Genomic DNA, 27379 nt, shown 5'->3' with positions numbered 1-27379 from the left:
TGGCTCAGTCGGTTAAGCAGCTGCCTTCGGCTCAGGTCATGATCCCAGGGTCTTGGGATCGAGTCCCTCATCGGGCTCCCTGCTCAGTAGGGAGCCTGCTTCTCCCTCTCCCTCTGCCTGCCTCTCTGCCTACTTGTACTCTCTCTCTCTAATAAATAAATAAAAATCTTTAAAAAAAATAAAAAAGTCAGCTGATTGGGCGCCTGGGTGGCTCAGATGGTTAAGCGTCTGCCTTCGGCTCAGGTCATGATCCTAGGGTCCTGGGATCGAGTCCCATGTCGGGCTCCCAGCTCAGCGGGGAGCCTGCTTCTCCCTCTGACCCTCTCCCCTCTCATGCTGTTTCTCTCTCGCTCGCTCTCTAAAAAATAAATAAAATCTTTAAAAAAAAAAAAAAAGTCAGCTGATTATCAAGTTCTGATTCAAGAACTAAGAACCTAGTAAGAGAAAGTGCTTATCTGTTGACGGTTTTACCACTGTGTGACTCAACCGAAGTTTTCTTTTACATATTGAAACTACTTAGATAAATACTGTATTGGTGATTTCAGAATTTGAGAGAGGAAAGAAGACACTTTTTTTGTATATTTTGCAAGTGATGGGAATGATAGAGATTATGTAATATTTAATTTTTCTCATTTCTTAGGTTACACATCGATTAGCAGTTTGCAACATGGACTGGGACAGATTAAAGGCAAAAGATTTGCTAGCTCTGTTCAATTCATTTAAACCTAAAGGGGGTGTTATATTTTCCGTAAAGGTGAGAATTGATTTCATTTTGAAATATTTCTAAACATTTTAAGCTTAATCTTTTTTTTAAGTCATGGTTTTAAGGAAAATAATCTGGCAGTTGTCTGGTACAGTTAGGTACAAAACAGGTAGAATAAATATAAAAGGAAGAGGTAAAATTATTGCTATTGATGGGTTATGTGATTTATGTATTTTAAAAACCTAAAGAAATCAATTGAAAAGCTATTATAAAGCTCAATAAAGGGACAGAATAAAATAAATATTTTTTAATTGCATTCTTCAATTCTTAACCAGTTAAGAAAAAAATCTATTTTACTAGCAGCAGAAATGTAAAATCCTTGAGAATTACCTTAAACATATATGATATATATGAAGTAAACTGTAACACTGGATAAATTTGAAAAACTTAAATAAATGTTGAGATACCATATTTTTGGAGAGCAAGCATAGCGATTAAGAATTTAGGCTTTGCAGTATGACAGACCTGCATTCAAATCTTGATTCTGATGCATGCCATGTGATCTTGGGCATTTTATTAATTTCTCAGATGTGTTCTCTCACCTGACAAGTGGATATAACAGTAGCATTTCCTAGGGTAGTTGTAAGGATGAAATGATAAGAAGCTTACACTAAGTATTTAGTACGGTGCCTGAAACAGCTCTAAATTATTGTTCTGTTTAAGTATTTAAAGATGTCAATTCTATAGTTTTAGTGTAGTTTCAAGCATAATCTCAGTTCCTATCAAAGAAAAAGGCTACCAGTAATCATCTAAAAGAATAAATAAGTGAAAATGACTAATAAATTTTAGGAAAACATGCCAGTGTAAAAGGATTCGCCCTGTCAGATATAACATGTGAACATTTTATATTGCTACAAGAGTTAACAAGTTTGGGTAAAAAGGGAAAGACAAATTGATGGAATGAAATAGATAAATAGAAGAGTTTATATTATAATATAGACCAAAGTAAGCTTGAATACCTGGTATTGGGACAAATGAGTGAGTCTTTGTATAAAGAGCTTAGTTCAGATCTTCACCTCATCATAGTCCAAAAATAAACTCCAGATAAAGTAAGGGAAAAAAATTAAAACTCAAACCACAGAAACAGAATAAAATAGTATTGTGTTTTTGTTAAATCTTATATTTCAGGAAATGGATAGTAGGAATTTCTAGAGTTAGAAAAGAGAAAAACAGAATCAACAGATGTGACTACATATGTATTTAAAACTTTTACATCAAAACCTATTATTGCCACTCAAATTAGTAAGAAAAACTCGAATCCCTATTTGATAAATTACATATTGCAGAGAACTCAGAAAAGCATGTATTAGTTAGCAAAAATATATTAAGCCCAGTAGTATCAAAACAATACAAATTAATACAGTTATATTTTTTCTCATAAGTAGCCGAGATACAAAATTACCAAATCCCAATGAGGGAATCCTTTTTCTTTTACCAAGACCATCTAAACCGTGTGATAAGATTATTATCAGTTCTTTTCTATTTAAAGTATTTCTTAAAGCATTGGATAAATGATATGACTTAAGAGATAAAACAAAATTGTTTTTCTTTATGTTTTATATACTTCTTTAATCATTTTTGTATATTTTGTGTCAACTAATTAGTCATTTTGTGTGTATGTGTTTACTTTTAAGTTCCTTGAGCACTTAGACTCGTTTTGCTTTTCTTAATTTTTCCCTTGGATCCCAGGACCATTTTGTCCCAGTTGATGTATGCAGGAGATAATTCTGTTTTTGTTCTTAAGCTCTACATCTGTTACTCTCCAGCCAAAATGACTATTTTTAAGGAGATTCCTCAGGATGTTTTAGCTTCCTGTAGTAGGTTTGGAAGTGAGTCATCCTTCCTGCTTTCATCGAGTTCAGTTGTAACTCTTAGAGTTCCTGACCTTGACGGGTCTGGATGTTTTAAGAAAAGTAAAGTATAAATTACATTGATCTTATTTTTTTGTGTTTAGATATATCCTTCGGAGTTTGGAAAGGAGAGGATGAAGGAAGAGCAAGTTCAAGGACCAGTAGAGTTATTAAGTATTCCTGAAGATGCCCCTGAAAAGGACTGGTATTAACCTGTTACAGAAAATAAAACTAAATCTCATGAATTCATGTCACTAACTCAGAATTCTGGTCACTTTAATGGGACTAAAGTTTATGTTGTGCCTGCCTTTCATGGTTAAAACAAGTTGCAGAGCAGATTAAAGTCTGTCAGAAGTGGCATAGTATTCCAACAACCTTTTGTGTGTATATTCATATTTCTGTATTCACAAAAACAATTATTGCAGTTTTGAAAAACATTCCATGATTAGACTGATTTAGGGTTCTCAGCCTCCTTGCTCTTAGTTAGTAAGTTTTGGTTTTTTCATGAGATGTTGCTTTCCATATATGTGGCATTGAAACCCTGTTTGCCTTCGTGATATATGTATTTTTTAATTTGAGGATTAAATCAAAAAATAATGATAACTTTTTATTATCATAATGTATAGAAAAATTTTAAGGTAGTTTTTAAACCACTAGGTGGAGCTATATGTGCACGTAATAAAAATGGTGATTGGTGGCAGAACAGCCAATGAAGACTCTCAAAGAGTATGTTGTAGTTAAATGAAATTAAACTTAAAACCATTTAGACTTGACAACACATAAATCTGGAATAAACATTTTACAAAATCAGGAATTTCTTTGTAATTAGAGCTAATGCTTTCCTAGCATATTTATTTTATAATATAGTGATCTTGTTCAGGAGTTTTACTTGAGAGACTATATGTGATAGCAAAACAAAAAGACTATTCAAGAGTTAAAATTATGAGTAAGCATATGTAATTCTTACACTCTCCTTTTCTAGATACTAAATTTTAATTAAAATACCTAGTCTGTGCTTTGTCAAAATAATAAATTGAGCTTAAATATTTAATGCCCATAAATCATGAAGGAAAGATGGATTGGGATGAAGTCCAGTTTGTAATATATTTTTCTTGAAATAATTAACATTTGTTTTTTAAAGGAAGATAGGTGTTTGTGTTCCTGTATAGGTAAGCTTAATGAGTTTTCTACCTTTTAGGACTTCTAGAGAAAAACTGAGAGATTATCAATTCAAACGACTCAAGTACTATTATGCAGTAATAGACTGTGATTCTCCTGAAACAGCTGGTAAAATTTATGAGGATTGTGATGGCCTGGAATTCGAAAGTAGTTGTTCATTCATAGATTTAAGGTAATCCAGTGTGTATCTTACCAATTTTATCTTGTAGCACAATATGATTGTAGGAAGTAAGATATTAGGCTGGTAGTATTTTCTGTTGTTTCATATTGTAAAAAAGGATTTTTTGCTTTAGGTGAACTCTGTCTATGGAACATCACTCTTAACAAAGAAAACTATAATGAGAAAATGCTTAAGTATTGTGTATGAGTCACCCCACATTTATATCCTGAATTTCAAATATATTGGCTATGTTTTTAGGATAATGGGTTATATGCAGTGATATTCCTTTGCAACTCTCTTTTAGAACTAGGAACCAGGTGAATTAATTTAAAAAAAAAAAGCATTGAGATGGGGGCAAAGGCATTTGCTAATAAATTGGTACCTCTAGACTTGTGCTAATAACAGTAGCTACTAGTCATATCTGACTATTTAGTTAAAATTTTTAAAAATTTTAAATTTATTCATTTGCTTCATCACTGGACACATTTCAAGTATTTACTGGCCATATGGACATAGCAGATACAGAACATTGCTATCATCACAAAGTTCCATTGAATGGTGCTGTTCTAAATGCTCAGTGAATGGATGGTGTTGCTGGCATTGTCTTCAGACTTGGGCATTATTTTCACCCCATGCACAGGCTTCACTGGCCCAAAGCTGAAAAACCTTAAATGGTGGTAAATGTCAGTTCTGAGGAAATGGGAAGCTGAACTACTCTACCATTTTATCATTAGCTTAATGCTTTTGAACCCAGTAAACCATTCTTCTATGACACTTTGAATAGAAATCAGTTCTTTGTATCCAAGTTTGTGAGAGGCTTTGTTCTCAAAATGAAATATTTCCAAAAAAATTTGCATCATTTTGTAGTCCCTGGCTTTCATACTTCAAAGGCATTTGGACTGGTAGAAAAATACAAATAGGGTGCCTGGGTGGCTCAGTTGGTTAAGCGACTGCCTTCGGCTCAGATCATGATCCTGGAGTCCCGGGATCGAGTCCCACATCGGGCTCCCTGCTCGGCGGGGGGTCTGCTTCTCCCTCTGACCTTCCCCCCTCTCATGAGCTCTCTCTCTCTCTCTCAAATAAATAAATAAAATCTTTAAAAAAAAGAAAAATACAAATAAAAATTTTTGCATTGATAATTTGAGGTAAGATTTTAGTATGCTTGCATTTATAACAAGAAGGGCTTGTCTCAGCAGACAAGTATTTCTTTCTTTTCTCTCTTAACAATTTCAATAGGAGGTACTTGTTTTGAATGTTTAAATAGTAGGTACCAAACATTTGTTAGAATGTCAAACTTTGGGTTTCATGAATTCATGTTAACATGTTCTTTTCAGGATCATTTTGTTCTCTCTGTTTCCTTTTTGGGACATTTCCATGCAATGTTAGAATAAGCTCTGGCAGGCCTAGAAAATAAGATCAATGACCATGGAAAAAATTTACATTCCCTATTTTATTTTGTTAAACATAACATCAGAAAAGAAAATTGAGTTTTCTGCTGCCATCCAATTATCTAGAAACTTATTTTCATCTGCCCCAAAATATAAATGCATGCATATTAATACCATTTAAAAATATTGATTTCAGATATTTTTCTTCTAGTAAGTCTTTGCAAAAGTATAGCTGGAAAAGGATATTGTATAAACCTAATGAGCCTTAATTATCATATGCTTTTTGTGTGTGTGGAACCAAAATCTCTTATATAAATTACAAAGCCTAAATATATTAACCATGGGTTATTTGATTCTGCTTTTCCCCCGTATTTTTTAGCCTAATGCCTAAGCATTGTCATACAATTTACAGTGGCTAATTTACATCTAACAGCTAATTATTTGTGAAAAAATATTGTAAGATAAGATTATGAAGATTTTTTTAGTCTTAAAGAATCAACCTTAAGCTTTTTCCTTATTTTCAATGACATCTTATATGTCTGATACTTTACATTCAGAACACTTACCCACTACTAATTCTGTTTGATCTTCAGAATATCATATAGCAAGTCAACACTGTGCTATCAGGTGTCTAGGTCTTTTTGAAACATGAGGGACCCATGTGTGTTTGCACTTGACTCATACTAACTGATTCCCAACACAGGGTTTCTACCTACAGAGTTCACTCAGATTTAGTGGAATTACAGATTTATAGTTTATGAATTTCAGAAATTTTGTGCCAATGTTATTTCTAACATTGTTTGCCCCATCTACATGTGTGTTCTATAGAAACTTTTATATGGTATGTATGTATAAACTATAACTAATTAGAAGAGAACCTAAACTCTGGTTGTTTATCACTACAGCATATGTTTAAATAAATTTATTTTTTCTTTGCTTCTTAGGTTTATACCAGATGATATTACTTTTGATGATGAGCCCAAGGACGTAGCCTCAGAAGTGGATTTAACAGCATATAAACCAAAATATTTTACATCTGCTGCAATGGGAACATCAACGGTATTTCTTAACTTTTAAAAATATATGGCTGGACTCTTGCTTTCAGGAAAGAACTTGTGTATTATTTACGTATAGCATCTTTAGAAATGGAAAGTATTCAAAATTTTAATGCACAAATACAAATAGAAGTGAGACATAAATGTATTTGCATTTTTATCTATCACATCTGTTTGAACCTGTTTTCAGATTTTTGTTATGCCTTTAAGCTTGAGTCAATTACCTGCAAATGTTTTTTTTTCTCCTCTGTCTTTCCCATATATTCTTATTCAGTTAGATTCTTTAATAAGTAATATGTCAGTTATTAATATCCTAGGGAGTGGGGGAAGGAGGTAACAGATTACCTCAAATCATAATTAAAACCAGTGGAAATTTTAAATAGGAACACATTTTTTTCTGTAGATATGATCCAAAATTGTAAAAATTGAAGTAGAATAATTCAGGACTATTAGATGTCACATTATTGCTTAGTAATGAACAGCCAAAAGATTTCTATTGAATTAATTTGTTACTTAGCTGCCTACCTTCTCTCTTCTCCTCCCCCCCACAAAAAAAACCTTCTGCCCACAGATAGACTCTGCAGGAACCACACAGGTTTCCCATTGCCTTTTCTATGCTCTTCTGAGGATAGGCTGGTGGTAGAGAGATCTACTGTATCTGTCACTTGCATGCTGTATTGGGCACTGTGTGGCCTTGATTAGTTACTGAGTATGGTAAAACCTCACCATTATGCAATAAGTGAAGTTTAAAAGATTCAATAACATAAAATACAGGGTCAGGTTATTTTCAAGCCTGAAAAATGACCAAGGCAAGTCTGTCCAGACAGCCATTCTGGAATTCTTAGGGTCTGGCCATACCATCCACATTTGTCCCAGTTCCAGCAGCAGTTTTATGATTATCACTCAGGCAAATTATCAGAATAAGGATAATTCGTAATTAGAACTTGTAAGGTAGTGACAGCTGTCTTAAAGATCCCTTGGTTAATTGGTGCCCATTTTGTTGTCCTGATCTGAGGAGATTAGCCTGAGGGAAAAAAAAAACTAGGATAGGAGACCCACCCTGTGATGAAGCTAAAACTTCTGACAAGACCCTATCTGAGAATGGGGGCTGCATGGAGGGCAGGAGCCAAACCAGTCATGTTATAGATTAATTTCTGTATCATGGGGGTTTACTGTACTTCCAACCAGTAGATGCCTTTTTTATCAGTGGCTCTTAATCTTTTTTAAAAGGGAGCCTACTGAAATTTTGTTGAAAGCTTTATTAATAGATTTCGTGTAGTTTGCAGACCTCCTGAAGTACTTAGAACTCCAGGTGAAAAACATGTTTTTGTCAATTCGTAATGTTAACTTTTTCGCTAGTGCGTTTTCTTTTCCCTACAATTAATAGAAACACTGGTGAGTTTTTACTCCTAATATTAGAGTAGTTTGCATATAGCAGAGTTAGGAGGAAAAAGGTACAGGTTAATAGAAATGGTTCCTCTTTCATAAGTAAAATACTTTTTATTATGCATGTCATTTATTATTTGGTTTAGCTTACGTCTTTTTTAGCTTAGTGATAAATATTCTGTGAGTGAGAGTTACTGACACTTCCATTTTTATTTGTTTTATTGGTGAAAGGTGGAGATCACTTGGGATGAAACTGATCATGAAAGAATTACAACACTCAACAGGAAGTTTAAAAAGGAAGAGCTTTTGGACATGGATTTTCAAGCCTACTTAGCTTCCTCTAGTGAGGATGAAGAAGAGATAGAAGAGGAGCTACAGGGTACTTGTAATCTTTTGCTGTTTTATATTTGTAAGCATTTAGATGCCTAATCTAGACTTGTTAATGGAAATATGTCTTTGGCGGTAGCTTAAAAGGGAGTGCCAAGCTAATTCTTAAGCTGTCTGCAAAACATACTCCCATGTATAGTATTATATACACCTACAAACGGTATTTGAAATTTTTTATTTAGAGGTTTTTTTTTAGCCTAAATTTCTTTAACCACGAACATTTTGTTTAAAAACTGTTACCAGGGGCACCTGGGTGGCTCAGTCGTTAAGCGTCTGCCTTCGGCTCAGGTCATGATCCCAGGGTCCTGGGATCAAGCCCCACATCGGGCTCCCTGCTCAGCGGGAAGCCTGCTTCTCCCTCTTCCACTCCCCCTGCTTGTGTTCCCTCTCTCGCTGTGTCTCTCTCTAGCAAATAAATAAATAAAATCTTTAAAAATAAATAAATAAATAAATAAAAACAATTACCAAACAAAAAAGCCTGGCCTTTTAGATTTGTCCTGATTCATATAGTTTTGCAGTCTGTTAACAAACTAGTAAAAAGCTCTATTACCCCCCCTTTTTCTAAAAAAAACTAAGCTTCTTTTGGATTGACATTTTTTTTTAAAGATTTATTTATTTATTTAGATAGAGAGTGCAAGTGGGAGGGGCAGAGGGAGAGAGAGAGAGAATCCCAAGCAGACTCTGTGTGGAGCCCAATGTGGGGCTTCATCTCAGGATCCTAAGATCACAACCCTGAGAACATGACCTGAGCTGAAACCAAGAGCTGGATGCTTAACCAACTGTGCCACCCAGGGCTCCCCAATTGATTGAATATTTTTTATATCCATTTTCTCTTCAAATAGTTTAAAAAGTAGACTGTTTCTGTTCATTTAGTGATTATCCTAGAAATTATGACTTGCATTCTTAATTTACTAAGGTCTAATGGTAATATCTTTAACCTCCTAGAAAATACAGGGAATCTTAAAACACCTCTCATGCTATCCTGTGTATTGTAATTCTATTTTTTGTAAATCCTATGGGCTATTAATATTTAAACTGCTCTTATTTCCATTTAGCTACATTTTCTCCACTTTCTCTGCTCCTTATTCTTTCTTAAATCTCATACTTCTGTCTAGGATCATTTTCCTTCTACCTTATGTATATCCTTGATAAGTTCTGGTAGTATTTGTTGGTGTCAAACTCTCTTGAGTTTTAGTATAAAGATGTCCTTATTTTGTTGTGAAAGATACTTTCATGGCAAAAAAAAAAAAAAATTGTAGGTGGGAAGTCCTCTCCATCTCCACACTAATGATAATGTCCTACAGACTTGTAGTTTCATTGTTGTTTTTGAGAAATCAGTTGTCTTTTTTTCATTCTTTTGAAGATTGTCTAGATTTCTTTTTTCTTTGATTGCTTTTGAAGTTTTCTTGTCTTTTTGTTTGGTCTTTCTGCAGTTTTACTGTGAACAGATTTCTTCTTAGTTGTGTGCTTGGGGTTTGTTGGGTGTCTTGCATTTGTATCATGGTAGCTTTCATCAGTTTTGGAATTTTCTCAGCCATTATCTAAATCAGATATTTTTTCTAACCTGTCCTTCTGGTATTCCAATTAAGTATATATATTATTTCTTTCCACTATAACTTCCATCTTGCTACTCTCATATATTTCTTAATCTGTTGTCTCTCTCTGCTGTGTTCTGGATGTTTTCTTCTGACCTATCTTCCAGTTCACTAATTTGCTTTTCAGCAGTGTTGAATCTGTTGCTACACCTATCCATTGAGTTCCTAATTTTGGTTATTGTATTTTTCACTTCTAAAAGTCCTATTTGGCTATTTTTCAAATCAGCAATATCACTTTTTATAACTTTCTATTCATTGCAGGTATTTTTAATCTTTTATCTCTATAAATGGTATAAGCATGTTTTTATAGTCTGTGTCTGATAATTTCAGTATTTTAAGTCTTCTTGGGTTCATTTTTGTTACTTTACAAGATATTTCTTCTTTATTTGTATACATGGTTAACTTTATGTGCTAATTTGATAGTTGAGATGAGTATCTAATCAGAGAACTTTCGTTTACTATGGTCATTCTAGGACTACATTACTCCAAGTTTTAAGGCTTCAGGTTCTTTGGACTTTGTGGGTGATGCAAGTCTTCATGAGGGCTGGTTTACTTCTGGTTGGCTTCTACCCTAATTGTATATGCTTCTGGGTCCCTGCTTAAAGTGGACATACTAGTTGAAATCTCCTCTTCTCTGGTAACATTTGTCCTCTTGGCCCTGCCAGGCTGCCAAAACTAGTTTAGTTTCATAGCTGTGTTTCTTCTGTGGATCAGTAAATGTTCTCAGGGAAAAATAAATCTTGAATACAGGATCAACTGCCTGGTGCTCCCTTGATTTTGACTTGGTAATTTTTTACTAATTTGTCAGTTCTTTGAAGTTTTTTTTTTTTTTAAACCCATTGAAGATTTTAAAAATATTTCATTTAATTTTATATCCTTGGTGAAAAGTTTGGTTTGAAAAATCTAGCTTGCCATGAATGGAAACAGAAGTTTTCAAATTACCTATGTTTTATTTAAAAATTTGTTTTGATGATTGAAATGATCAGTGGTGTATTTTCTAGCTGTATATGCTGTTTGCCTAAAATAACTCATTTTTTAAAAATAAAACCAAAAAAACATCTTTTTCCTCTCTGTGTAGTCTGGCTCTGTTTGGAAATGGTTGCTTGATTGTAATTTCTTATCAGTTTTTATTTGATGCTATCTTCCTGATATATTCACATCTTTATTTGCCTTATCTAATACAATTCCCAGTCACACAAAATTGTGTAAGAGGTTTAATGCTGACAACAAATACCATAAATGTTAAGCATAGGTATAAGTATTTTAAATTAGCAGTGGTGAATATTGTTTTATTTATAGCTTAATATTTTTCATAGCTGTCTTCTGGTTTTCCTTTTGCATGTGTGTTATTTTTATGACCTGAATGTCAAATTAAATAAAATTCTTCTTTAGTATTAACATAGGACCATTAATTCTTAACTTTCTTACGTCCTGTGATTGGCCTGTCATTGTTTCTTTAGACTACTGAAGACACTGCATCATTTTTCTGAGTTTTTCATAAAGTGCTACTCTTGAACTATGCTCTACACATGGAATGGAGAATCATGCTTAATCATTCTAGTTTCTTTGTTCAGACATCTCATATTAATAAAACCACATAATTTCTTAGGTATTTAATAGTCTTTGAAAAAGTATGATTTGCAAGGGTAGTTATATTGGGCACAAAAGCCTTCTCATTCTTTTAAGGTCTCAGTGGCTGTTGCTTGTTAACATTTTGGCTTTCCAAACAATTCAGTGACCATTTTATTTCTAGTGTGCCCAGAAGAGCTAAGCCCTTTTTCAAATAGCGTTTGAAATATATATACTGATTTATCTATATATTTTTTTATTCAGATGCCTATATGGTCATTTAGCACTTTCTGAAGATTCAGCATAGTTTTTCTTCATTAGCAGCTCTAGGTTAAAGGAAAGAAGAGAACATGTATACTTGTGAAGATTGGCCGTATGTTAACAGTTTTCTTTGATTGGTTTGGAAGAACTGACCTAGATTTTTAAAATGACATTATTGGCATTTGGGCAAAAATGTATTAATTTGTCAATATATTCTTAAGATCTGGGCCCTCTGGTTTCAAATCCTGAGTTTACCACATAGTAGAGTTATATAGGTTAGGTTTCCTAAGCCCTTGTGCTTTTCTTTCCATAGCTATGAAATGAGGATAATAATAGTACCTGGCTCATGGTTGGAAAGATTGAGTTAATGTTTATAAAGTGCTTAACATACTACACCATATCATATATTTTTATGTCTAAAACTTTAAGAATTAATGGCTTTTTGTTTGAAATATACTACTCATTAAGTTTTAAAAGCATGCATTTTTCTTCAGTATTTTAGTTGATTGCCAGCTTACTTTAATCTGTAATTTAGTGCCTGTGATAGATACATTAGTATATTTGAACGCCTTAAGAGTTACTAGAAGTTCCTGGTGTTTATAAAAGATCATTGCAGGGCTTCTTACTGTTGGATTATTTTTTTCATTCCTTATATAGTATTAAGGCTTTCACAAAGTATTGTCCTTGAATTGGAAAAAAACAGACATACATGAGTTATCCCACATTTTAGAGCTTCAGAAAGTAAAATTTTAGTACTGGAAAAAATCAATTTAAAGTAGGCCATCAGAGACTTACCACTAAAATTTCAACCTGGAAGGAGCTTGCTTCTAATTATGTTTTCAGAAGTAAGCTTTTAATAGAAAGAAATACATTGCCATTCTGTTAATGTGTTCCTGATGTTTTATCCATTGAATTATGGGATACATGACAGAATTCCATCCAACATTATTTTTGTGGCACAAAGCACAAACAGGAAAAAAATGAATTTCAGCTGTTTGAGTGAAAATATAAAAGTGTGATAGGATGGAAAGAATGTCCTGGACTATTTTTTTATTCATTTAGAGAAAAAAACTATGAAAACATTTATTTAACCAGTGCTTTTTCCATGTCACCTTTTTTAAGATGTGAGGACAATCTTAACATTAATGTTTGACAGCTAAATGCTTAATGATGTTAGACATTTTTAGTGACCAGTTAGCCATAACTTATAGAAGAGAGGGTCTTCATTATGCTGCTTCTAAATTTTCCTTTACCAGGGATGTTTAGTCAATTCAATAAGTCTGTATGTTTTGCATTAAAATCCAGGTTCTCAATTTATGTTTTTGACTTGGAAAATTACAGTGGAAGTACAGAGCAAACAAACTTTTCACATATTAGTTTTCTTTGGTGTTTGTTGCCCATGAATTTTATATTGTTCCTTTGTATTCTAATTATTTTTATAAAATTAGGAAATGGAAATGTGGGTATTTTTCCACACAGGGATATTAGTTGAATTAATTTCTAATTTACTAACTTTCATTCTCAGTGTACTAATGAGGTCCTGAGAGTAAGCATACTTTTATTCACCATCAAATGGAAAAGACTCATTATTATTTGTTTTGGATTTCGAGGAGCTTCCTTTATCTGTCTCTTCAGCATAAACAGTTAAATCCATGTACCAAACGCATCCCAACAATATTCAGCCTCCTTTTAGTGACCATAATATTTTAAAGCCAGTGTGCAGATGGCGGAAGACATAAAGAGGGATAAAATGCTGTCTCTCCTGTCTTGTTTATAGGGAAGAGAAAGTCCAAGGTGTTGCATGTCTATAAAATTATTTTGAAACATGAATTTTAATAAAAAGGGAGATTCCCAATATACTGCTTAAACAGTGCTAACTTATATTGCAAGTGATTTTTATTATGAACAAGACCAAATGCTTTCATCTAATTCATTTAATATTAAGAAGTTTGTCTGATTTTGATATTCTATTGTTGTATTTTATCTGACAACATCTTTTAGAAGGTGCTATAGTGACTGTGAGATTTAAATATTAGATTTAAAAGTCAGTTATTTTTGTGTATTAAATGAAATTGATTTTTTTAATTAGGTGATGATAAAGTCAGTGTGGAAGATGGGAAAACAAAGAAAAATCAGAAGGATGATGAAGAACAAATTGCTAAATACAGGCAGCTCTTGCAGGTTATTCAAGAAAAAGAAAAGAAAGGCAAAGAAAATGATATGGAAATGGAAATTAAGTGGGTTCCAGGTAAGAATTGGATACTCATTAAATGTTCACTTGTTTTTATTCATTTCAAGATGTTGAGTGCATTTTAGATACAAAGGAAAAGAACATTAACTCTTAGAAATGTAAGCCTAAAAACATCTTATTTGCCAGGAATGTTTTGGTGAGGAAGTTAACATGGTATTTGCATACATCATTTAATTCACTTAAGGACTAGTGTTTTAGACTCTTGCCAGTTTATTCTTGATTGGTTTCTTTGATTTACTAACTACAAATTATTTCTGTCCGTTTATGAAGGTAGACCTTTCCTAGGTTTGATTCCAGTATTCTCAGGATATACAAACTTGAATCCAGGCACCATGCATTCTAAAGTCATTAAACTTCTTTTTAAAATGTGTAATTCGTAAGTGAACTTTTCTCCCATAACTCCTACTAGACCTTAATTACCAAGGTTTCACTAGCACAAAATATGTAATACATAGTTTTCCATCTCAGTTTTGCTGTGAAGTCAAAGAAATACAGTGTTGTAAGTGATTTTTATAACTGCCTTGAAGGGCTCCATGTATTTTTTTTAGAGTAGTACAATACTAATTAAAACCATGTCAAAGCTAAGCAAAGATAAAAGCTAGTATAAATGAGGATTGTTTTCTAGCACACCCATTTTTTCAGCAACCTAAGCAAAGCAGCTTGTACCCTTGGAACCAATATTGGTTTTGACCTCTGTTTACATACATGTATATCTTTTTTTTAAATTTCAGTATAGATAACATATGGTGTTATAGTCATTTCCAGTGTACAACATACATGTATATCTTTGAAAGCTAGGTAGAACTTTTGACCAGGATTCAGTTCTTTTGCCGTAATTCATCTCTAGATAAAAGAATACTGATAACTTGTAAGAATATCATTGCTTAAAAATTAAGTGTTTTATATTCAATTATATCTGTTTCCTACAACTAGTATGTTTTTTCACTGGGAATAAAATGTTTGCATAGATTTTTATTTGGGGGCATATTTTGATATTTGAGAGTTGATTGACTATTGTAATAAATTTCCTAGGGTGGACTCGTCCCCTGTAGGTACTATGTTGTAGCCCATTTGTTTTAAATGTTTGTCTTTGGCAGGAAGTGGTGGTAAGAAAAAATGAAATTTAGTAGTATTATCATCTGAACAATGGTTGGGAGAACTCAGTTTAGCCTGGAGAGAAAAAGATTAAAAAGTGACTTACTAGTTATTTTCAAGTATTTGCAGAATGAATATATTAATGAAGGCTTCATTACTCTTACTACATCAGAAGTCAGTATTTTTTTTTTTTAAAGATTTTATTTATTTATTTGACAGAGAGAGACACAGCGAGAGAGGGAACACAAGCAGGGGAAGTGGGAGAGGGAGAAGCAGGCTTCCCGCCGAGCAGGGAGCCCAATGTGGGGCTCGATCCCAGGACCCTGGGATCATGACCTGAGCCGAAGGCAGACGCTTAACGACTGAGCGACCCAGGTGCCCCCAGAAGTCAGTATTTTTGCCAGTAAATCAAAGTTGAAGGAAATTAGAGTTCAACATAATATAAAGAGGAATTCTCTTCATTATTAGAATTGTCCAGCAAAAAATCAAAGAGGCTGCCTTAAGGGGTTGGGTGCCCTTTTCAGTAAGTCTCACAATATGACATTATTGCCATATCACTCAGGGATGTTTGTGAAGCAATATTTTACTTGAGGTCCTTTACTTTATGATTCTAAGGAATGTTGAATGCTGTCTTTTAAGTCGTCAAGTATGTTGTAATTGAAGTTTAATCTTAGAATGAGCTCAATGAATGGTTTTTTTTTTTAAGATTTATTTATTTATTTTCGAGAGAGAAGGAGAGGGAATGCACGTGCGCGCTGGCGGGTGGAGAGGGAGAGGAAAAGGGAAAGCAAAAATCTCAAGCAGACTCCCCGCAGAGCACGAAGCCCTACCAGGGCTCAATCCCATGACTTACGACCTGAGCCAAAATCAAGAGTCGGACACTTAACTGACTCAGCCACCCAGGTGCCCCCAAATGAAGATATTTTAAGTGAACACTTAAAAAAAAAAAAGACTTTGGGGCACCTCAGTGGCTCAGTCGGTTAAGCAGCTGCCTTAGGCTCAGGTCATGATCCCAGGGTCCTGGGATCAAGCCCCACATCGGGCTCCTTGCTTCGAGGGGAGCCTGCCGCTCCCCTGCTTGTGCTCTCTCTCTCTCACTATCTCACTCTATGTGTCAAATAAATAAATAAATCTTAAAAAAAAAAGGTTTTATTTATTTGACAGAGAGCACAAGTCGGGGGAGCTGCAGGCAGAGGGAGAGGGAGAAGCAAGCTCCCCACTGAGCAGAGAGCCCAACATGGGGCTTGATCCCAGGACCCTGGGATCATGACATCAGCCGAAGGCAGACGCCCAACCAACTGAACCACCCAGGTGCCCCTTAAATAAACACTTTAAATTGAAGTATTCAATTGACTGAGAAGGCAGATTTATTATAAACTTGATTGAGAAGTTTTATAGCAAATACTTCAGCTTTGTCAAGTGGACCAGGTCAAACCTTTTTCTATATTAATACGGTTATATAGGGAAAATACAAACAAGTGATAGCTATACTTGTATTTATAACTGGAAGATGTAAGTAATACAGTTTTCCTGGGATAAACCTCACTTGGTTGTGGTATACTACCTTTTTTATATATTCCTAGATTCAGTTTAGTAATATTTTGTTAAAGATTTTTACACCTATGTTAAATGATGAGAATTTGTCTATAGTTTTTGCTTCTTGCATTGTCCTTGGTTTTTGGTGTCAGGGTAATGCTGACCTCATGAAATGAATTGTGTGAACTGTTCCCTTTTCTATTTAGCAGTACATTTTTATCTTGACTTTAATTTCCAGATATAATATTGTCACAGAAAATATTTTGAAAATGAAAAATTATCATCTGTAATTCTACTACCCTAATTTAGCCACTAAATGATTAGTTGGATTGATTTAATTTATCATTTCTTTGTTGTTGAATACTTAATCATATTTCCAATCTTTCATTGCCATAGACTTACGGCATTGGGAATAAATGTGACTGAAGGCCTTTAGCAATCTCATACCACAAATATCAGTATTTTCTTAGACTCTTCACATTCATCAATTACTTAGCAAGTCTAAGTAATTGACTTGCTATTTTAGGGCCTTTTACTTTTTTTTTTTTTTAAAGATTTTATTTATTTATTTGACAGAGAGAGAGATAGCGAGAGCAGGAACACAAGCAGGGGGAGTGGGAGAGGGAGAAGCAGGCTTCCCGCTGAGCAGGGAGCCCGACGTGGGACTCGATCCCAGGACCCTGGGATCATGACCTGAGCCGAAGGCAGACGCTTAACGACTGAGCCACCCAGGCGCCCCAGGGCCTTTTACTTTTAAACAATTTTTTTAAACAAAGACATCCATCTGCTCCCTTCTCCGTTTTAGAAATATCTATGTATGTAGAGAGCAGTCAGACCACAGGGAAAAGCTAATGCTGGCAGTCAGGCTCACTCTGTAGTTAGTCATGTGACTTCCTCATTCACATAGCAACTTGACATATGCTGTGGATCAACCTGTGGTTCTCTCACAAGCTGTTAAAACTACCAGTGTTAAAACCTCAAATGTTAAATCTCAGATGCCAAGCATCTAGGATGTTATAAATAATCTATAGCTTTTTCCATATTTTGAATTATTTTTATAGGATAACTTCCCAGAAATGGAATTACTAAGAAAAAGCACAAACACTTTTTGTGTCTTGCGATTCGTGCCAAATTGCTTTCCAAAAGGGTTGTACTAGCTTATAATGACTCCAACAAGGGGTAGAAGTGCCAGTTTCATGGACTTATAATCAACATTGTATATATTTTTTTTACTCCTAATTGAATGGAGGAAAATTGATATTCTGATATATAGTGTGTTTTGTAAGTCTTTAGCCATAGTATTTTTGATGGCCTCAGTTAGGGTATTGCTATTTGTGAATCTTTGCACAACTTTGTATGTGCATGTGTGTGCATAAATGTAAAGGGTCTTTTATATACTACACATGTTAAATGACATAAATGAGCTAATCTTTTAGGATCTCAGTTTGTTTGGAAAGTGGCACTGATAATATCTTTCTTGCTGAATCTGAGTTATTTATAAAGGTATCTAAATAAGCTAGAGTGTTATTCATGTCATATGTGTATTTTGGTGGATTTGTGTCTGACGAAATGTGTGTTCCCAGTAACAATTATCCTGAACCTCAAGACTTTTATGATGCTGTACTTCAGTAAACCACAAAGGGTCAGTATGAGATTATACTATATTGTTCATCGGTTTTTCTGTGGCTTGATTTCCAAAATATTAAGCTCTTCAGAAAAATAAATACCCTTAATCACTAACACTTGTTGGAATATGCTTCGGTTTGGTTTGGTTTTTAAAAGGAATTTTAGTTTAGACTATTTAAACTTCCTATCTTTTTACATTGGATTATATACTGTTGTAACATCAGGAGTTTAATTCCTTAAAGGTAGAGTATTAAAGGAGGCAGATAACAGGTACATAGGTGTAAAAACTAGAATAAACTAGTCTTTCTGTTGATATTCTAGTTCCTTATAGAAATGTGATCATATAATCACATTAGTTAGGATTATAAATAAGTAAAAATGTTAAATTATAAGATTTTTAAATAAAGTTCTAATTCAGTATTTTAATGTTTGTAGAATAATATTTTCCATCTCAGTGTGCTGCTGAAAAGGTATCCTGGCTGACTCACTTTGATAAATAGATAAGGTGATGCATGTTGGGCCTTCATCAGTGAATGTGCCCCATTAGGGAATTTGTAACATAAATACAAATAAAGAATATTCAGTTTTATCTCATATATTAAATAACTTCTCTTACATTAATAGTTCAAATTAACAGTTTTTGTTGTAGATAATACAAGATATATATAAATAATATCTTTGAAATTCCATCCAGAATATGAACAAATAATGAAATGTTTCTTCATTTATAATCTTAAAAGAGACTAGATATGATAAGAATCCTCTTTTTCATAGTTATCTTTGGTTTAATAGATGCCGGTGAAAAGGATATCTGGTCTTTTTTTTTCCTCAGTATCCTTCAGTACCCCAGCTTTCCTTTAAATACTTATCGGGCACCTCTTAATGCCAGGAACTATTCTAGACACAGTGTGAACAAAATATAAATCCTTGACCTCATACATCTTATGTTCAGTTGAAGGGGAGACAGATGAGTCTAATAAAAAAAATATTTGAGCAGAAACTAGTAGAGGTCAGGGAGTGAGACATGCAGAGAAGAGTGTGAGAGCAGAGGAAATAGTAAGTACATGGCCCTGAAGCTGTAGTTTATCCTGTTTAAGGAATAGCAAAAAGAGAACAGTGTGATAGGAGTGAATGAGTGGAGGAAAGAATAACAGATGAGGTTAGAGCGGTAACATGAAGCCAGATCATGAAGGTCTTTTAGGTTATTTTAAGGACTTGAACTTTTTCTCTGAGTGAGATGATAAGCCATTGGAGTTTTGAGCTGATCTGAATTATTTTTTAACAGGATCACCATGGCTGCTGTCTTGAGAGTAGATTAAGTTAGGAGGTAGGGACAAAATTGAGGAAATCAGTCATGAGGCTATTGCAGTATTCTTAAGATAACAAAGATTGTGGGTGGAATAGGTTTGCAAAGGAACCTCAGATTCTCTTTTGGACACATGTTAATTTTAAGATGCCTATTAGATATCAAAATAGACATATCAAGAAGACATTTGGATATACAATTTAGAGTTTGGGAAAGAGGTCAGAACTGGAGATCTAAATTGGGGGATCTTCGTTGTCTATGTCTCTGAAAGTGAGGAACACCAAAAGAGTGAATATAGGTAGAAAAGAAAAGAGGTTCAAAAACTGATCCTTGGAGCACTCCAGCATTTATAAGTTGAGGAAAACATATCCAAAGGGCTGGGAAGAAACTACCAAAACCACAGGAGGAAATTCAGTGCTGTAGGGTATTCAGACATCCAAGTGTGAAGAAAGCATTTCAATGAGAAGATGGGTCAATAAAATACAGACTAAGAATGACTGGTGTGGAGATGATCAGATCAGTAATTTTGAATTGTTTTGGTGGAATGGAAGGGATAAGATTAATGTGGGTTCAAGAGAGAATGAGGAGTGGAATTGGAGACGAGTACAGACAACTCCCTTTTCTTAAAATATTTGCTCAAAAGTTGCAGGCATTGTGACACTTCATCCCTAAAAAGTACTTCAACATGTAACTTCCAAAAACAAAGACAGTCATCTACATAAGCGCAGTGCTGTTATCACACTAAGGGAATTTAATATTGATGCAGTAATAGATATATTACTCATTCCAGTAATGCTCTTTGTAATTCTTTCATGGTCCAGTGTCAGTTTTAAAGTGTCTACTGTAGTGGCTTATAGAATATCCACAGTCTGGATTTATCTGTTTTCCTCACAGTTAATTCTGATAAAAAGTTTTTGGCAAGAATTCTCCATAAATGATGTTGTATATTTCCCATTGCCTCACATCATGAGGTCCCTGATGTTAATTTGTCCCATTATTTGTGCTGTTAACTTTGCTCACTCAGTTAAGGAGGAGTCTGACTGATTTTTCCATTAAAGACACATTTTGTTTTTTGTAATTGGTGAGTTAATTAGTGAGTGGGGTGTGTAAATGTCCTATTTTCCAACATTTTGTCTGATGCCATTGTCATTCTTTGATGATCCTTGCTTGAATCAAGTTGTTATACCATTCATTGCAAAATACTGATTTTCTGTCATTCCTTCTGCATTTATTAGTTAGCATCTACCCCTTTCTTAAGTTACCGTGCACTAATGGATTGACAGATCTTGAGGCATTTTCCTATAATGGGTCACAGAGGAATGGGAAAGAAACTGGAGGAGAAAGTGAGATCAAGAGAGCATTTTTCTTTCATATGGAGAAAATAACAGCATGCTTCTGGGAATGATCCACCAGGGATAAGAAAAAATGATGATGCAGATAACTATGTTCTAAAGTAGGCAAAAGGAGTTAGAATATTTTTACACAAGTGGAGGAAGTGGCTTTTGGTCCATGCACATGGGCATTTCATCCATTGTCACAGGAGAGAAGGCAAAGAATATGATCACAGGATAATGGATAAAAATGGTAGTGAGAGCTTGTAGTACTCTTCTATTTGCTCGTATTAGTGTCACAGGAAGGTCATCAGTGAGAACAGGAATGAGGGAGGAGGTAGAGATCTGAAAAAAAAAGATACGAAATAGTTAAGAGAGTGGTGAAGGAAATTTAATAGTACTGCTGAGCAGCAGTAAGGGTGCACTTGTAGTTCATGGTCTTGTAAAGTTAGATGAATCAACATAATTATGTTTTTCTTCAGCCATATTTAATGATGTGCAATCATGGAGTAAGGAGAGAGTTGGATTAAACTGCTTTAGAAGATTTGTCAAGTATGACCAAGCAAGAGAGGGGCAAGGGAATTGAAGGTTATATGCAAGGGGTTGATTGTAATGATGGACCAGGGTATCTATGTTGGGTTAGGAGGAAAATGAGGGCACATTGAGAGTGAGGGATGGGGAAGAGGTGAGAGGATTGATGGATTGTAGGTCCCTATGAGACATAAGATTAGCCTTGTTAGCCTTGGCATATTAGAATAAAATGGAAAGATTGGAGCTAGTGTTTGAGGAGTAGGATACTTGAAATTAAGATTATGATGGGACTGCAATTTTGGGTTATGACATGATCTAGTTATGATTCTGGGAGTAAGTTTCTAAGATGAGATATGGAGTATAGAGTGATAGGAGAAGAGGAGGTCAGTGAACTGGGAGGCCCAGGGTGTTAGAAGGATCATCTGTGTAGATATTGCAATCACCAAGAATTATGACAGGGCTACTATCAGAAAGAGTGGCAGTGAGCCAAGGGCTTAGTTCTTCAAGAAATGAGGGGAGAGACTATAGTCATTAGATATCTACAATAAGAAGGGCTTTTTGGTGGTATGGTTTCATAACATGATATTCAAAGTTGGGGGCTTTAGGGAGCAGGGCCAGCCAGCCAGTGGAATGAAGGTGGCAATGACTAGTAAGAAAGACAAACTGTGGGAGAGAAAAATTAACTACCTAAAAAGGATATAGAAATATATGTCCCAGAGGAGAACCAGGTTTCAGTGAGACTCAGACTAACAGGTGAATGAAGAGGATTCTGTTAATGAATATTAATGAGTGTGTTTATGACTGACTTTAGAAGGGCTTCATTTAGGAAGGGTGAGAAATGGGAATGTTTACCACCTTATTAGAAGAATGATTTGGAAGTTAAAGACTTCTTGTGACAGTTTTAAATAGGGATAAAGGGCATGATGAGATTAGTGCTGATGGCCTTAAAGTTTTATTTACTTTTTTTAAAAGATTTTATTTATTAGAGAGCGCGCGCGCGCATGCGCGCGCAAGAGTCGGGAGAGGGGCAGAGGGAGAGGGAGAAGCAGGCTCTCTGCTGAGGAAGGAGCCGGATGTGGGGCTCAATCCCAGGACCCTGGGATGATGACCTGAGCCAAAGGCGGACACTCAACTGACTGAGCCATCCAGGCGCCTAATAGTAGTGAGACTGTGAATGTCTTGAGGGAGCTCTTGTTAGGAACCTAGAGCTATAGGATACTTTTTCAAAGGAGACATGGAAGTTAGAGGAGAAGCAGCAAGGACTCCTCGAACTATCTAAGCCAGCTCACTGAGGCAGGAGGTATGGTTGCAGCTCTTCCTTACTCAACTTAATCTTTCTTCCACTCTTTACAGTTCTAATTCTATGTTTATTCTGGTGTTTGCTTTGTCCTTTGTCCTTCCTTTTTTACCCTTTATTCCATCTTCATTCCTCTGTTTAGTGTCCCACTGGGAAGCTTAAACACAGAAACATTAATAACATGTATTTATGGCCATTGTATTATTTATTCTCTATTCAGAAAAAAAATGCTTTTGAATCAGTTGGGCATTCTTTCTGCTAGGCAGCGCAGTTTCAAACATTTTAATTTTCAGACATCTCAAAACCTGTTCACTATTTACTTTTGGCTATATCAATATTTCCATTTATTGTTAAGGTATCCACCTTATGGATATGTTTGAAATATATTTGAAATACATTCACAAAAATGTTTTTTTGGTAAGAATAAAGTAACCAGATGTTTAAAGTTTTGAGTTGAGGGGAGAGGAGAGCATTAAATGGAAAACCTGAACTTTAAGCTAAAAAATTTGCAGTTTGCTTTGTATTTTGATGATGGGATGGAAATGAGTTTGTAGTGCACTCTCATATCATGTACACAGCTAGAATTTTAAAACTTAGGTGTGTGCTCCTTCCTTGAATCATCCAGTTAACAGGTTTACTGTAAGGGTTTTGTAAGGTAATAAGCTGAAACTTTTTACTATGCAAAAAAAAATTTTTTTGAATCATTTGTGGAATGTGTAATGAAAATGAAAAGCAGCTAGGGTTATCTGAAAACATTGCTAGCACATTTTCTCCATGGAGTTGCCAGTAAATGTCTCCAAATTTCCTGGATTATTTTAAAAATTATTTTCTCTCTTAATAATATTAAGACTTAATTTAAAAGAGCTTTCCAAAAAGCTTTAAAATTGGTATTTTTATACCAGTCATAGTGTCAGAAAGTGTAAAATGCCCATATGTTTTGAAGTTTCAGGTTAATTGGTCTGCTGTCATAGGATGGTTGCAAATATCTAGGATGATTTTTTTAATCAGTCCTTCCTTCTCTGCCCATACATCACATCGGTTGTACTGTTTGCATCTGTAGCCACTATTTCCAGACAGTAGTACTTTTTTTTGCCTTTGCCATAGATTTATAATCTGCCTGAAGTCAGTCCAAGAAGAGTGAGCTTGTTTCATGTATTATTTTCCCACAGCCCACAGCTATGCTGATTTGTCTGAAGTTGTGAACTCTTTGGTCTTTAAAGCAGAATTTTTGCCTATTCTATTTGAGGTTGTCCCATGTCATCATTCTGTATGCTAACTGCCTGACTAGCAAACCATCATTTTTCTCACACATGTTCCATATGTTATTTTGACAGAATCCACTCACACTACTTACTTTCAGCGGTTTCATTATTGTTCTTTTTTTCCAGAAACTGGAAAATCATATGATCTTAAATTTACTACTTGAACACATTAATTTTTTCCTGATTTTTTTATTGTGATAAAATATATATGACATTTACCATCCTAAGCACTTTTAGGTGTACACAGTTCAGTGGTGTTAAGTATATTTATGTTGTTGTGCAACCATCAACACCATCCATCTCCAGAACTGTTTTTCATCTTTGCAAAACTGAACGTATATCCATTAAACAGTAACTCTTCATTCCCCCCTCCCTTGCCCCTGGCAACCATCATTCAACTTTCTGTCTCTATAATTTTGACCACACTAAGTACCTTATAAGTGGAATCATACAATATTTGTCTTTTTGTGATTGACTTACTTAAGTTAGCATAATGTCTTCAAGGTTCATCCATGTTGAGATCTCACATCCATATGTGAGAATTTCTGTCCTTTTTAAACCTGAATAGTATATTACTACGCACCCCACATTTTGCTTATCCATTTATCCATTGATGGTCACTTGGGTTGCTTTCATATTTTAACTATACATTACCTTTTCTATAAGCAGACATAATTGATTAGACCCCCATTTTGAGTTCTCCTTTTTTTATTTCATTTCCCATACTTATTTTTACGTATTTCTAAATAATCTTTATAATCATTATGCCTGTATCACATTCCATTGTGTTTCTGATTTATAAATTATGGATCACTTCCCTGATGTTGTGTTTTAGGCTCTTTCTAATGTTTTGCTATTGTGGATAACATAATAACCTTATATTGGATTTTCTTAAGGTAAATTCCTAATAGAACATCTCCATGTCTCTTATCATATATCTTGAAATAGTTCTATTAATTCATGTTGCTAACTGGGAAACATTTTTTAATTTATCAAGGTGCCTCAGAAATGCTGATAACAGGGGTGTCCGACTCTTGGTTTCAGCTCAGGTCATGATCTAATGGGACATGGGACCCAGCCGTGCATTGGGTTCCACGCTCCTTGTGGAGTCTGCTTGAAGATTCTCTCCCTCTGCCCCTCCCCCCACTCCTGCGTGCACACGCTCTGTCTCTCTCTTTCCCAAATAAATATATTACAGATATAGGTTTAAATAAAAAAAAAATAGAAATGCTGATAACATTTTACACAAAATCAAATCTAGCTTCTACAATAGGTTCGGGTTTTGAAGCCACATAAAGGAAAGGGCATAAGTACTTTCTGCAGATCTTTGGTTTGATGCAAAACTTAATCCCACTGTGAGACCATATGCCATATCTTTGTTCTCTGAAACATTTGCCAGCCTTTCCCAGTGCCCTTTTAGACCATTGTAGACAAATGTTCACTGATTATAATGCAATGATAATTTTCAGCTATGAGGTCCAAGATAAAGCCAGTAAAATGTCTGTGGCTTGAACTGGTGGCTAGGCAGGCTGAATCTGCCGACTTCATGTGGGAAGGGCTCTGTATTATTCATTTCACATTGACATTGTTTTCCTGATGTAATCTGTTAGAGAAAGAGGTTGTAGGGGAACTTTCTCCATTAGGATAATCTTCACTGAGGGTGGGTGGGATAGCACTCATCAAATGAACTGTCAAGAGATATATCCTTAGCTTAATCTGCTCATTCAGTGACATGGAAAACCTGTACCTGTAAAATTATTTGGCATAGTTTGGAATAGCCTGATCCTATGTATGCCAAAAGATGAGTGCCAATAATTTGACTTGGGTGAGTTCCCTCTGGTGTTTGGAATAATATGCCTTAGAGGTAAGTTGAAGCGTGTACTTTGAAGGCATGTGCTTCCCTAAGTATTGGCTTGTGTAAAATAGGGAATTCTGTCTGCAAAGGACTTAACCAAGATTTTCCTAAGCATTTCAGCTTACATTGTCATAAAATACATTTCATTTTTAGATTCCCATTGCTCCCTTCTGTAGAAGTGTAGGGAGATTTAAAAATATTTTTAAAAGTAATTTATTTGGAAGTATAATTTTGATTCAGAAGAATTACATTTTAAAATGCTCTTTAGGGGTGGGAGGAGAAATTTGCACATTTTGGATGCCTGTGCTCTATCAGAAACTGTGCTAGGTGCTTTGCAAAAAAATTTATATTAAATTCTTCCAACAGGGGCGCCTGGGTGGCTCAGTCGTTGAGCGTCTGCCTTCGGCTCAGGTCATGATCCCAGGGTCCTGGGATCGAGCCCCGCATCGGGCTCTCTGCTCAGCGGGGAGCCTGCTTCTCCCTCTCCCACTCCCCCTGCTTGTGTTCCCTCTCTCGCTGTGTTTCTCTCTGTCAAATAAATAAATAAAATCTTTAAAAAAAAAAAAAAAAAAATTCTTCCAACAATTCTGTAAAGTGGTTATTAGACCACTGTACAGAAGAAAAAACTGAGGCACAGACTTACTCAAGATCACAAAACTAGGAGCTAGAAGAACTAATTCAAACCTTGATGTGTCTGACTTCTGTACCCATTAGAGTATTTTCCCTGGATTACTAATTGAGTCTGGGTCCATTGTCTTCATTTAGTGCTTTTTCTCAATCTGCATGTGTTTACTGTTGTGTGCACAAAGATACATAAAGATGTTCCGTGAATTTTACTTGAGAATTTGGAGAAATTTTATAAAAAACAAGTATTTACCAGGGATGACCCCGTATGTGCTATTACAGATTTCTCAAGATGTGGGAACATTTTGGTCTGCAGCCAGGGTAACCTGTGTGACAGTGTCAGAGAGGGCTATCTTCTGATTAATAAGCTGTTCTGGAGGTTAACAAACAAACAGAAAAGGCAAAAAAACATTTCGCACAATGTGGAACACTGCAGGCTTCTGGGGGGTATGCATGTTATTAGTTGGTATTCGAAGATTCTATCTTTTGGGACCTAAGAATGCTTGGCCTATTACAGATTTCCTCAGGAGATTCTGTCACCAGAGAATCCCAAAGAATAGAAACAGTGCTTACTTACAAGCTGTGGAAATATTGAAGTCCTAAGTTTTAATGTTACTTTCATTCTATATTACTCTCATTCTGTAATTTTTTTTAATGTTGCAATAGAGGACAATTGCCAATGAAATAAATTCTGAGTTAATTACAAATACTGGAAAAGTTGAAAAAGTAAACCTTAAATGATACTCTGTCAGAGATTCCCAACCAGTATATTGATCCCGTTAGCCCTTAGGCCAACCAGAGCCCTCAGGTTGGTTTCCTTCTCTGGTTGCCTCCTCCATTTACTCCAGTGTCCTATATAAGTCTTATCATTTTTTTTTTTATTTACCATAATAGGAAGAAGGTTGGTAGGCTGTTGCTCTCCTAATAGTTATTTGTGACATCTTTTTAGAAGTAATCAGAATGTATAGTTTATTTATATGTAAACTCCAGTAAATGTGGAAGAAAACACTTAGATTGCAGCAAGAAAAATCTAGCTTGAAAAGTTGTTAAATACTGAAATGCTAGGGAGGTT

At 35.0% G+C, this 27379-nt stretch overlaps 1 protein-coding gene across 2 annotated transcripts in view; it reads left to right on the top strand.

Annotated features, from left to right (window-relative positions):
* Positions 1 to 27379, top strand: part of ESF1 (ESF1 nucleolar pre-rRNA processing protein) — a 63924-nt gene that overhangs the window by 9084 nt on the left and 27461 nt on the right. For both annotated transcript variants that reach the window (XM_081833244.1, XM_081833245.1), the window contains exons 4-9: positions 641 to 754; positions 2718 to 2818; positions 3812 to 3964; positions 6285 to 6399; positions 8013 to 8160; positions 13683 to 13841. In XM_081833244.1, coding sequence (XP_081689370.1) covers positions 641 to 754; positions 2718 to 2818; positions 3812 to 3964; positions 6285 to 6399; positions 8013 to 8160; positions 13683 to 13841 — 790 coding nt within the window. The remainder of the gene's footprint in view (positions 1 to 640; positions 755 to 2717; positions 2819 to 3811; positions 3965 to 6284; positions 6400 to 8012; positions 8161 to 13682; positions 13842 to 27379) is intronic.

The sequence above is a fragment of the Leptonychotes weddellii genome, chromosome 10 (assembly GCF_054177405.1).
Source record: "Leptonychotes weddellii isolate Sample4059 chromosome 10, ASM5417740v2, whole genome shotgun sequence".
In the NCBI taxonomy this organism is placed as follows: Eukaryota; Metazoa; Chordata; class Mammalia; order Carnivora; family Phocidae; genus Leptonychotes; species Leptonychotes weddellii.
Note: the sequence above shows the minus strand (reverse complement) of the source record. Positions and strands in the feature narration are given on the sequence as shown.